Source organism: Leiobunum rupestre, chromosome 4 (assembly GCF_980474605.1).
Source record: "Leiobunum rupestre chromosome 4, qqLeiRupe1.1.hap1, whole genome shotgun sequence".
In the NCBI taxonomy this organism is placed as follows: domain Eukaryota; kingdom Metazoa; phylum Arthropoda; class Arachnida; order Opiliones; family Sclerosomatidae; genus Leiobunum; species Leiobunum rupestre.
Genome location: NC_143387.1, coordinates 51,926,736 through 51,939,896, shown reverse-complemented (window position 1 = coordinate 51,939,896; position 13,161 = coordinate 51,926,736). Strand labels below are relative to the sequence as shown.

The 13,161-nt window shown below is 37.9% G+C and overlaps 2 protein-coding genes across 4 annotated transcripts in view; both read left to right on the top strand.

Moving 5' to 3' along the window:
* The first annotated feature begins 1,312 nt into the window (after positions 1 to 1,312).
* On the top strand, positions 1,313 to 4,575 carry LOC149948213 (fatty acid hydroxylase domain-containing protein 2). 3 transcript variants are annotated; one of them, XM_090173170.1, is made up of 7 exons: positions 1,313 to 1,548; positions 1,991 to 2,211; positions 2,293 to 2,396; positions 2,467 to 2,588; positions 2,658 to 2,860; positions 2,921 to 3,193; positions 3,989 to 4,575. In XM_090173170.1, the coding sequence occupies exons 2-7, from the start codon at positions 2,042 to 2,044 to the stop codon at positions 4,161 to 4,163; spliced, it is 1,047 nt and encodes a 348-aa protein (XP_090029296.1). In that variant the 5' UTR covers positions 1,313 to 1,548; positions 1,991 to 2,041; the 3' UTR covers positions 4,164 to 4,575. The 3 variants fall into 3 exon arrangements, with proteins under 3 accessions (XP_090029296.1, XP_090029297.1, XP_090029295.1); XM_090173171.1 differs by having other exon boundaries at positions 1,924 to 2,211; XM_090173169.1 differs by having other exon boundaries at positions 2,015 to 2,211; positions 3,989 to 4,574.
* A 4,320-nt stretch (positions 4,576 to 8,895) lies between these two features.
* The window catches only part of UBL3 (ubiquitin like 3), a 34,431-nt gene continuing 30,165 nt past the window's right edge, over positions 8,896 to 13,161 (top strand). Inside the window, exons 1-2 of the mRNA XM_090173158.1 lie at positions 8,896 to 9,281; positions 9,860 to 10,191. Of these exons, the coding sequence (XP_090029284.1) occupies positions 10,165 to 10,191 (27 nt within the window). The 5' untranslated portion in view covers positions 8,896 to 9,281; positions 9,860 to 10,164. The remainder of the gene's footprint in view (positions 9,282 to 9,859; positions 10,192 to 13,161) is intronic.

Genomic DNA, 13,161 nt, shown 5'->3' with positions numbered 1-13,161 from the left:
AGAATTCTTTCTCTTCCCTGAATCCCCTTGGGTGTGTTTTTCACGCATGCGTGTTTGGTCCTATCCGTTTGTTCGCCAATTTTCACCGATAGAGGGATAAAGACGGTTGTGCGCTACATTCATTTCTGTCAAAAGTGTATCTCTAATCATAGACAGTATATATCCCTAAGGGGACGAGAAATCGCCTACCTTCCACTGCATTAACGTCGCTGTTTCTCTCACTGACGCTCTGTTATTGAAAGAGGGGGGAACAAACGTAAGCTTCTAAGCGCTTCAAATAACCTTGAAAGTTCCCGTTTTTAAAGTACGGCCGTCTTTATTCGGTTGGGGCCCTAGCATCGACACGAACTCTTGCAGCTGGCCGCAAAGCGACTGTGGTGGGGGTCTAAAAATCAGAGCGTATTCTCGTCCCCTTAGGGATATATACTGTCTATGCTCTAATCCAGTTGTAAATGGGCCCTTTAATAAAACATCTTCAAGGAAATCGCCAAGAGGTAATATATCCGAGAGCAGGAATCCATACCTCTACTTGGAATGCTTATCCTGCCGTATCGCATGTGGTAAGATCACTCTGACGGCTTTGGCCCCGGCTACGAGAGAAAAAATCCCCTGTGCGCGCGCTGCACTCTCACGTTGTTGTTTGTTAAGTTAACATAGTGACGGAAAAAAAACCATCAGCCACATCGATACGAAAATCTGCCGAGATAAGCATTCCAAGTAGAGATATGGATTCCTGCAGAGAGCCATAACCTGCAATTTACTATTTATGTAATGATTGTTGAAATAATAGAAACTTTTCACCTGTATGGTATGCAACAAGTGTTTCCATTTAACCAGGTAGTTTTTTTGACATATTAAGGCTTAGCAAAAGCACGACGTTCTGTTTTCAGGTGAAAAGTTCTCATTATTTCAACAATCACCAAATAATTAGAAACTTGCAGGTCGTGGCTCTCGGATATTACTTCTTGGCGATTTAATTGAAGATGTTTTACTTTTATAGAACGGCCGTCTTCGTAGCCGGGAGTAGTGGATCATTCCTGTAATCCCAGGCGTCCGGGAGGCAGAGTTTGTGGAAGGCCATGTGAGGCCGACTACCAATCCCCCAACGGGTGGTCGGGATACTTCCGCCACGGGTGTCCCCACCCCTGTCCCCACGTATCCCCCCGTTGGCGTGGCCGTTACACATATCTCACCCTGATTAATCAGTTATTGTGTGTGTTCTCGGGTCGACACCGATATTGTGTATCTCAAAAAAAAAAAGGGCCGTCTTCGTGAGCTCATCTTAGATGTCGCCACCGGCTAATAATAATAATAATAAAGATGTCCGTCCGACGTCCAAACGTAATTTTCATCACCTGTCTTACAAAAAACTAATCATCCCGATTACCGAAGCGAAACGTTATATGTAATTCTAGTATAGTCCTATTCCCAACTCACTTGAGCTCAGTAAATATCTAATTTCGGACTGACTACCATGGATTTGGCTGAATTGTAGAGGCTAATAAAACAAACGTCATTTAAATATTTTGTATTATTTTCAACATTTGGGTAAATATGTTTCCAACATTTGACCTTTCCATAACTATGGTGTTGATTTTAATGGTAACCTTGTAAAGTAATTATGCAGTAGCTGTAGGAAAGATTGCCATTCTCTTTTGTTTGTCTCTTTACGTTTTAATTAAAATTATGTGCACTAGAATGTCAGGTTAAAAAAAATTTACTATTTTACCAATTCTTGTCTAACTTGTGGGGTAATAACATTTGCCAAAACAGGTTTACCTTTGCTAATTTAATTTTATGTAAAGATAGTCATAGTTTCTTAACCCATTGTCTTGCTTGTATACTCTCTTAGAACGTTTTTGTAGCTGAGATAAGGTAATACCAAAAGTGGATATATCCACTTTTGGTAATACTTTGCGATAGTGAATGTGGGATATGGGCACTGAAAATCATTACTAACTTGGTTCCCTAATTTGCTTATTTGTACCAGAGTATCAATTAAACACTTTCTCAGTGTGAGGAGCCGAAGACAATTTCGGATATGGCAAAACAGGTGGCTGGACCATCTTCAAGTCCTACGTCTGAAACATTAACTTCGAAGAGTCAGAATGTTCCAGAAAAAGCACAGTTGATCTCATCTTTGAAAAGTACAATATTCATTCTAAGCACCATACTCGTGGTGTTTGTTGCATTCCGTAACACTTTAACTTGGTATATCATTTGAAATTAATTACGAATATATATATGCAACTTTTACTGTTTATTAATTTTCTACTTAATTTATTTATTTAGGCATTTACAAAGATTTTGGGGAGCATCAGGAAACTTTTGGCAAAGCCAGTGGGAAATTATATATAATTTTTGCGGTCGAGATGATTTTACAGTCACAGTATGGGGTATAGCGTTAACTATTTTACTAATTCAGAATGTGATTTATAGTTATGCAAGAAGGTTATATTTTTACAGCTTCAAATATTGTTGCCTTTTTGGTGTATTGGGGAATTGGGGGTCTTTATACTATCATTGATCTGACTGGAAAGCCAGCTTTCTTTCTTAGATACAAAATTCAGGATACAACAAATTATCCTGTTAGTAAAATTTAGCTTGCTGATATCTAAGTTTTTATTAAAGTTTAAAGTTTAATTTATTGAATTTAGGTTGAGTTTAAGCGCCTTTGGAAAGTTGTTGGTCAAGTGCTTTTCAACCAAATATGCGTTGGTATTCCATTTGCCTTAATTGGCTATAAGTTTTTTAAATGGCGAGGTTACCATTGCGGAGAGCTTCCCACATTCCAATGGGTCCTTTTGGAGCTCAGCGTTTTCATATTGATAGAAGAAATTGGCTTCTATTATTCGCACAGGTTTTCTGATCATAAATACGTATTTTCTCTTACTGCATTCTTAACAAATGTTTCACGCAGGCTTTTGCACCATCCTCGTATTTACAAGCACATTCACAAACAACATCACGAATGGACTTCTCCAATTGCTATAACGGCCATTTATTGCCACCCATTGGAGCATACCCTGTCCAATTTACTCCCCCCATATATTGGGCCTCTCGTTATGGGATCTCATGCCGCAACAACTTGGCTATGGTTTACGTGGGTCATTTTCTCCACCCTCAACGCTCATTCCGGTTTTCATATGCCATTTTTCCCGTCACCGGAAGCGCATGACTATCATCACTTAAAGTAAGTCTTTAATTTCTATAAAGTTAATGTCATTTGAGAATGGCCCTTAAAGAATATCAAAAGGTTAAAGAAAAGAACCTAGCAATTAGACTTTCAGTTTACAGTCAATATCAAAAGTTCTTTAGCTGCTGGATTTTCATCTGCTAAGTAGGGATGCATCGGTATATCAACCAATTTTTCAAATATCGGTATCGGCCAATATTGGCTTAAGCGAAGCTGATATTGGCAGATACCGGTAAATTAGAAAAACATTTCAAAATAAGAAAATTCTCGATTAACTAACTAATTATAATTGATTGGCCGTGCCACGGATGCCAGACTTCAGAAGCTAGATCATACCTTATTTTAGCTAGGGGAGCTTGACAACTAGGTGACTCTGTTAATTTAAAAGGTTAATTAAGGTTCCCCACTAGGCAATCACAACTTAAGACCTAAGTTGACGCATAACAATAGCAGTGCTGCTTTACAATAAGTAAAATAACCGGGATTAAGATGTTGAGAATGAAAAGAAATGACTAGCACATTTTCTGAAGTTCTCCCTACAGCTAAAGTAGTTTATCAAATATTCGTTTAAAGCATTTTAAAAAGTTAAAATGGTTTTATAATTTTTATTGCTTACTTAAATTATTTATCGATGAGCGGCTAATTTTGAATTACATAATAAACATCTGTTATAAACAGAATTTAGAGTTTCAAAAAAGTTGTCTGAAAAATTGCGCAGCTCTTGTTCGTAAGATCAATAATATCCTCCTAAAGCAAAATATTTCAATTTGGTTTGTTTATTTTTATCATTAGATTCAATCAAAACTTTGGTGTTATGGGTGTTTTGGACCGCCTGCATGGAACGGACTCTGGTTTCCGCGCTAGTAGCGTCTACCAACGACACATTATGCTACTCAGTCTAGTTCCGTTGAAACAACTTTACCCTGATAATGTCAAAGAGAAGGCTCCTACTCAAAAAATGAAATAACTTATAAGAACTTATTTATTTTGATAAAATGGTATAACTATGCTGTATTCGTACAAAGATACTAGTATATATTTTTGGGGTTCTAGCATTTGATGCGTAACTATTAATCTTATTCATGATATTGTTTCTGATCAAATTGTTTTCAAAGATTAGAAATTAGATTTATCTTAACTTTTACTATTTGTACTATTATGAACTTCGTAAGTTTTCAACATGATTTTTAATGATAGCGAGATGGCTACGCTTAGTTTAAGCCATGGAAAACAAAACTAATGCTATCCAACTTCCATAGGTTTAGTCAAATAGGTTCAAAAGAATAATTGTATAGTAAGTTGAAAATGCTTGTAATAGTTTCATATAATTATAGGCATGTTTTACCTCACTTATTTAAGTAAGTTAAATAAATAGTATCAAAAAATCAAAGATTCAAAAAAATAAATGGGGAAAAAAGAGTTATCATCCTAAGTAACATGATAGACACAAGGATGACACACTGTTCTACCAACGATATTCAGTGATTTCAGTCTCACGTGACATGACGTCATTCATGCTTTTTCGAATAGAGAAAAAAACCCACAAAATGGCGACCATAGCCAAAACTACGAAGTGAAATTTCTATAATTAATCAATGGGTGTTCATCAAAGCTTAGTGAAAATTAAAGCACTTCCCATAATAACAATAATTAATCATAAAATTAGAACAAAAATTGACAATGATCTGGAAATTATATACACTTGGAATGTCTAAAAATGTGGTGACATTGACAATTCCAATAGGAATGGGCGTGGTTTACAGCGGAGATTTTCCGTTCAAGTTCAACATTAACCCTTACTGGCCTCATCATTTTGCTCTTTTTAATTAATGGTTAATTTCGAAAAGAATATTTTAAATTCTAGAACATCTTTTGATAAGTTTATTTATCTAGTGAATATTTTCCATTTTTACTGCAATGACTGCCAGCCAATGCATTTGCAATTAGTTTCAAGTCTTGCAATCAATGGTAGTGTAAGCCCCGCCTCTTTCTCTGGGTGCATTCGAGCACGATGACAATGAAGCCTTCACCACTTCGTTTTTCGTTTCCGAAGATAATTATATTCGAATTTGAGACGTAACTTTTTTTTGGTTTGTATTTACCGCCATCGAAATAACCTGCTGGTAAATTTTTCAACCAAAAGAGTAGCGCGTGCAGGGGGCCGTGGACAAGTTTCTACAATTCCAAAAAACCCTATTAGCAAAAGTGTATAATATATATTTTGCGAGAGAAGTATCCATAAAAATGAAACTTGTACCTTTGCAGTCTTGAAGCAGATACCATGGGTACAAAATTTCCCCCCAAGTTCCTGATGTGTACACCGCATAACGGCTCACAGTTTACCGCGCGTATTACTTTCCCCAAAAGTGGATATAAAACAGAAAGTCTGGGAGGACCCGGTAGCCCTGTTCCATCAAAAATGAGGATCCCCCAAGCTGCCCCTAGTTTGTGCCTACCCCCTTTGGCGGAGCATTACAAATGGCGCTTTACTCGCATGTACCTGCGTAAATCGGCTGATATATTATAGTTCTTCTTCAGTTCCTTATCCACCTGATTATATAGTCTTTGGGCTGGATTTGGTGCGTCTGCTCTTTGTGAAAATTCACATGTTTGGCAAGGCTTAGGTAGATAATTGATAAAAACATTTTTGTTTTGTTTGAATGGGGTGTGCGGCTTAAAGTGTTTAACGAATTTAAAAACAATGGAATTTTAAAAGAACTACTAGAAGATATGTATTCTCAACACGAGTTGTTACATTCGCATTACTCTGAAGAAAGAGGGGGATAGTGGCTTTCTGTACGCATGGAATAATTGGGTATACAATTTAGTACTTAATGAAGAAGGAATTGACCCAGTTATAATTTATGACCCAATATATGCAAATGAACTCTCCAATGTAGTACATTGGATAGCTTGGCAAAAAACCTCAATAAAATCCCTGTAGTTTTGAGGGGAATTAACAACGAAGGTTTATTTATTGCACATGATTCCCTAATGCCGTATGTGTCAACAGTTACAAAAATGGTTATCGGATCAGTTTCGCCTCTCATCTGGTAGAAATAATCCAGGGAAAACAATTAAAGAAACTACTTCAGTTGTGAAAAATGATTAAAATTTAAAGAAACATTTTTAACTATAATTCGAAAAGTCCCAGCGGTGATTGAGAAAAGTTTCAATATAAAATATTATACACGACAGGCGACATGGGACATTATCAACTGAAGTTAGTAATTTAATCAGGGTACAGTTATCCACTTTTTATTTCTTCAACAGTGTATTAGTTGTTAAACAATTAATTTCATCCCCCTTTTCTTGAGATACAATTGAACCCAAAATCTCAGTTTGCGATTCTGCATTATTACCTTGGTTATTACTATCATTGATTAAATAACCTTATAGGGTTATTTAATCCATGTTACTATACTAAAATTTGTCTGTACATCCCTATCTACTGGAATTTTAGTTAAGCCTTGGTTTAAATCTTCACTGGTTTGTATAGTACCAATTGAATACAAATCTTTTATAAATAAATTACACTGACTAAATTTATATTTCGGCTTTAAAGCTAACTCTTCTGGTGTATATTTCTTACGAGTTTGAGCCACGCTGAACTTAACAGAGGCAAAATTTTTGAAAAAGGAATAAATTAACCAATGTGACAACGTCTTCGGGAATTTTACCAAGGAATGCTTCTTGGTTTTACCGCTAGGTTAGCTAGCATCGCCCATCTGAACTATTTCCTCTGACCGTGACGTCATGAGACATAGGCCAAACGTAACAGAGTCGTTCCTGATTGGCTCAATCATTGTATAGGGGAAACAGCTCCTCATTTTTGAAGGAAACCACTGAGAAAGCTAACGAACCCTTTTCCTCCCAGACTTTCTGTTTTATATCCACTTTTGCTTTCCCTAACTAATAAACTCCCTTTTCTATAGAGACGTGGAGTAAAAGTAAGGAGTCTTTTAATAAAGCAATGTAATCGCGTCATTGTCTTAAGATTCAAGATTTGTTTATTGGCCCGTAAAAAAAATATACAACCTTTTTGTAACAGGGTGGCTCACCTTTATTTAAGGGAGCACAGCCATGCACGCGTTAGTTAAACACAAGCAGAATAAACGAAGATTTAAGGTCTTAATATGACTATTACGATATTTAAGGTTAGAGTTAGAAGTGGTTACAGTGGCGCCGATTCCACGGGGGCGGCGGGGCCGAAGCCCCCATTGGGACAAATCAGAGCCCCCATTGGTAAAACCGCCGATGTTAAAGGCCATTTACTTTTAAGTAAGAAAGTGTTGCCAGCAGCCTCATTCCAAGTTTATTAGTGAGCTTCGGCCCCCATTGGGAAAAAAAGCAATCGGCGCCACTGAGTGGTTATTGGGCAAGTTATTGAGAAGTCTCCAAGCATTCTTCGCGTTTTTTGGTCAAAATGACACGAAAAAGAATAAAGGAAAGGATAGGATAGGGGGACCATTAACTATGAAACCCAAGACAAAATCATTCGCACTCAAAGAAATTAATTTCCTTAGTCAAAGAATAGGTAAACGGATAGAATCCTTCACCTTCCCCTGAAACCTTTTGTTTATGACCTTGGGGTCAAACACCACTACAGATTGAAGTAGATTGTTTTCACCAGTTAATCCAGCCACACCGTGATCCAGCCGACCATCAATGACGTCATGCTTGGATAAATTCGAACAAAAGGCGAAATTTCTCAATTTTTTTTTATTTCTCAGTCAAACCCAATATATTTCACCCCTCTATGGCCATTATATAACGGTGCTTCCGCTTCCGGGTTCCTTTGAGTAAATTGTAAAGTTCAAGATTTCAATGGCATTTAATCGGATAAAACTAAACGTAGGCGTTGAATTGATGACATTTAATTCGTCGCTCCCCTTTGATAGCGTTGAAATGTCTAGGAACTAGTACTCTCACCTAACAGTAACACTCCCACGCGAGCGAACAAAATGCTTATCAGTTTTATTCCGCTACCGTAACAGTGCATCCAACCTGAGGTTAATCGAACTTTTTGACGAAAAATAAGTTGTGGTATACAAAATTCTTCTGCTCACCCTGTAACCACTGCGTCGAAACGAATTTGTTATTTTTCTGGGCAGTTATATATATTTTTAATTATTCGCAAATATTATATTATTGTAGTGGCGTATTCACGGGACGACGCATAGCCGTGATACACCACGTAGACACCTTTTTTGGGGTAATCTACGGTTATGGCGGCCTAGTATAGAGTGTTGTCGTCTGATACGATTTTGAAAACTTGTAATGTCACAGCTGTAGTGTTAATAGTGTTAACAGTTACCGTTTTTTATCAATAGGCAAATTACAATGGTGACGTCGCAGGGTTTCATGTTATGGGGGATTGAAGGTTCATTGAATACGTGCGTAAAAGAGTGTGTACAGACCACAGACTAGTAAACTAATTTACAAGCCATAAGTAGAGTCTCATAAGATTATCGCAAAAACGTACAAATGAAACGGTGGTTTTAGTAGATAGAAGACTTAATAGTTATAGGAACGTGGATTCATAACACCTTGGGATTTTTTTATTAAATTTCATTTAAAAAATCCCAATCTGAATAAATATAAAATCGTAGAAAATAAAAGTTGAAAATTGGGTTGCTAGATGGCGCCACAACTTCCATTTTTGACTAAAACCTCTATATTCTCAGAATGCATCGATAAGAATCAGCCATTTTGAGTTAGTCAGGGCGGAGAAATTTCGCGTAACCAATGAGGGATTCCTTGGGACGTAATTAGCCATTCGTTTGTTATATTTTCACCGCGTTATCTCGGATAAGTAACTATTAAAATGGATTCGTCGCGTTATTTAAATAGTAGCCTCCCATAAGTAGTCGAAAAACGAACCCAGCTACATGGGCTTCGTAAACGCGTAGAAAGGAAAAAAACATTTCCCCCATAACCCGGAATCCAAATGAGGACGACAAATCGTCTATCGTTCGTCCACTGAAAACACTGATTCTGTCGGATTGCCTTCTCTATTTTGACGTATCAAAGATAAATCCGCCATAGAGGTTTTGACGGCCTTGGTTCATTTGCAAATAAACAGGTTAGAGCATTTAATTTCTTGCCAGAAAATACGTCTACAACGCGTTCCTCAGTAAAATTTATACGAATTGAAAATCTTTTAAGGACCTTATTGCACCATAACCACGAGACCGAGGCTTACGTTCATAATTTTTTCCTTCACCCTTATTTCCTTAAGCAACCATAAATCATGTTTTAATACTGGCCTAAGCTTGTTTGGGGCGCATTGCGGAACCGTAAGAATTAGGTTTGTTTAACAAAATCGCTTCAACCTATCAAACGAGATAGTTATTTTAACGCAATATATTCACAAAGCCAAAGGTCAATTTGATAGTGCTGAATAAGCTGAAATTTATTAAAAGTCACGGTCAGGTAGTGAAATGATAATGCTAGTTTTGTTTATCGCTTACACCCGTATTATTATATGACATTGTATAGCTATTAGTTGGACTTTTGGGTTTGATGTTAAAATAGGTAAGGTAACTGTTTACCTTAATCTGAATTTTGATAGGCCTAGGCCATTTGTGTCTGTATGTTGGAGGAGACATAATGATAAGATACCAAACATAAAGATAAAGTTTTTTTATTTCTCATTCACAGGATTTGTTTCCTTCTAAAAGGGATAAAATTTGAAAAGTGAAAACCATTTTCTGGTTATTGGAAGAATGTGTTGACCCCGGTGTTCAATCTTTTGATCCTGGAGATCTGCTGGTGAAGGGGGTGACTCGACCCGTAAGAGCACCCCCTTTGGTGTGGATAGACTGGGCGGTCTTTTCAAAACAAGGATTATGATTGTGGATTAAACGTTATACAAAAGCAAAGCAGGAATAAGCGTGATTCGTCCATACGTTGACTGGTTGCGGTTATTTTGTGACGTCACAGTGGCGAACAAAAAGAAAACCAACATGGGTTCCAAGATACCCAGTGATAAGGTATTTACCATTTCTATTCGTATCATTAGTATTTTGGTAAACTTTTGCCGGATTACCTGATTAGCTTCTGAAAACTGGATCATTTAATGAGAAACTAATAGATGTTTTTGAGAAATATTCGTAACATTAGAGATAAAAATTACCAAAACATGATTTGGCCTAGTTTATGCGGACAAGGGTTTGATATAATTACGTTAGGTATTAAATTTAGCTAGTTACATCCACTATGGCTTTTTAGTAAATGTTTATACATTAGATTTTAGAAATATTGCCTTATGTTATACTCCATCTTTACTGAATTAGTCTATCAAATTTTATGGATTTTTACAGTATTTATATTATTGAATGATGAAACTTGATACGTTTTAAAGGAGTAATTGTTATTATGCCCATAATGATCACATTTCATTATATCATCATTTTAGAAGGATAAATTAAATAATTTTTATTACAATAGTAATTTTAGCTGGGAGGCGTTCATTTATTGCCATATAACCATGAGATAATGTTTGATCTCCATAACTTGGCCTTCTGTAGGGTTTAGTTGAATTTTCAATGCATAAAAGCTTTGAAGTTTTTAGTTTACCTGACTTGCCAAAGATTGACAGGGTTCGTACAGAACCTGGATATCTTGGGAAACCTGGATAAGTCAGGGATCAGTAAAATGGAGGAAAAATGTCAGGGATAAGTCAGGTATTTAAATAATTTAGTAGAAAGTCAGGGATTTTAGTTAGTCAACCAAACCACACATTAACAAAGACTTTTTGACCTGAAATAATTTAAAAAAATATCAAAAAATATAACCAAAAAGGTCAGGAATATTGGCAAAAATTGGTCAGGGATAACCTGGAAAAGTCAGGGATTTTAGATCAGAAATTTTCGTACGAATCCTGATTGATCTATTTTAATCGCAAGAAATCACAAATGCCTTTCTATTTTTATCTTATATTTAGTAATATTATTGAGTTCTAGCTGTAATCTGATTATATTTCCAAAATTTGGTTTGAGATGAAATGTAAAAATTTAAAATCTGTGACTGAAAGTTGACATAGCAAAAATTTTGGGGATTGATTATAAGTTTAAAATAGTTGTTAGAAATCTAGTATCGGAATGGAGATTGAAAATAGTTGTTCGCGAAATCTAGTATCGGAATGGAGATTGAAAATAGTTGTTTGCGAAATCTAGTATAATAATAATAATCAGCTAGGTTAATACCGTAGGCACCACCTTAGGCCTAAGTCATCAAGCGACTTTTGAAGCCTTTAATTCAGGTGGCTGGGTTACAATGCGTAGGAGGGTGGAGGCAAGCCCTGCATGCCACGCGATAGAGCCAACAGCTCCCTACACTAACTATCGGAGTGGAGATTGAAAGTAGTTGTTCACGAAATCTAGTATCGGAGTGGGAGATTGCAGCTAGTGCTCGCGAAATCTAGGAGTGGGAGATTGCAGCTAGTGCTCGCGAAATCTAGGAGTGGGAGATTGCAGCTAGTGCTCGCGAAATCTAGGAGTGGGAGATTGCAGCTAGTGCTCGCGAAATCTAGGAGTGGGAGATTGCAGCTAGTGCTCGCGAAATCTAGGAGTGGGAGATTGCAGCTAGTGCTCGCGAAATCTAGGAGTGGGAGATTGCAGCTAGTGCTCGCGAAATCTAGGAGTGGGAGATTGCAGCTAGTGCTCGCGAAATCTAGGAGTGGGAGATTGCAGCTAGTGCTCGCGAAATCTAGGAGTGGGAGATTGCAGCTAGTGCTCGCGAAATCTAGGAGTGGAAGATTGCAGCTAGTGTTCGCGAAATCTAGGAGTGGGAGATTGCAGCTAGTGTTCGCGAAATCTAGGAGTGGGAGATTGCAGCTAGTGTTCGCGAAATCTAGGAGTGGGAGATGGCAGCTAGTGTTCGCGAAATCTAGGAGTGGGAGATGGCAGCTAGTGTTCGCGAAATCTAGGAGTGGGAGATGGCAGCTAGTGTTCGCGAAATCTAGGAGTGGGAGATTGCAGCTAGTGTTCGCGAAATCTAGGAGTGGGAGATTGCAGCTAGTGTTCGCGAAATCTAGGAGTGGGAGATTGCAGCTAGTGTTCGCGAAATCTAGGAGTGGGAGATTGCAGCTAGTGTTCGCGAAATCTAGGAGTGGGAGATTGCAGCTAGTGTTCGCGAAATCTAGGAGTGGGAGATTGCAGCTAGTGTTCGCGAAATCTAGGAGTGGGAGATTGCAGCTAGTGTTCACGAAATCTAGGAGTGGGAGATTGACGAGTTTGAAACCCCACCGTGTTAAATATAAAATCATTGCTATATTTCAATCTGGAATTTTTCCATATTTCACATATTGAATTCGGTGGTGCCTCACCGCGGGGGGTAAGGTGTTGTGACACGGAGTAATATTTTTGTTTAGTAAATTTAAATTGATTGGCGGCTCTCCCGAATAAACGATTGTTTCGTAAATTGGATACTTTACGTAATTCAAGCGTATATTAACATTGCAAGGCCAACGGGTACCGCGCATTTCATGAAAATCCTAATACGTTCACGTGAGGGGCGAAACCAACCATTACAGCTGTTTTTTTTCCACCGAAGAAGCATTTTTGTTTGTTCTCGGTGCCATTCTTTTAATTAAAGCTCATTAAGACATTTGATACCCTTAGGAACCAGCGTTAAAAATTTCTTGGGAGCCCCCTAGCGACGAGTATTAATTTTTCGACAAAACGTTCTCGTTGGAAGCGCTTTATCGGGTTGGAAACAGCCACCGACGCGAAGTGAGCCGCGGTTTGTCCCCGGAAGGGGGCGCTTCCTAATCCTCGGTCTGGTTTGCGTCAATGTTAAGCCTCGGCAACTTAACATCGCTGCCTTTTTATTGTTTTATTTCGCCTCTAGGATATACCGGTAATGGGGTGGCGCTAGTGGCGCTCCAGCGTTTGACCCATCTATAGCCCGATATTTGCGGAATGTCCGGTATCCCTCCCACGCATCCAACGCCACTTTCA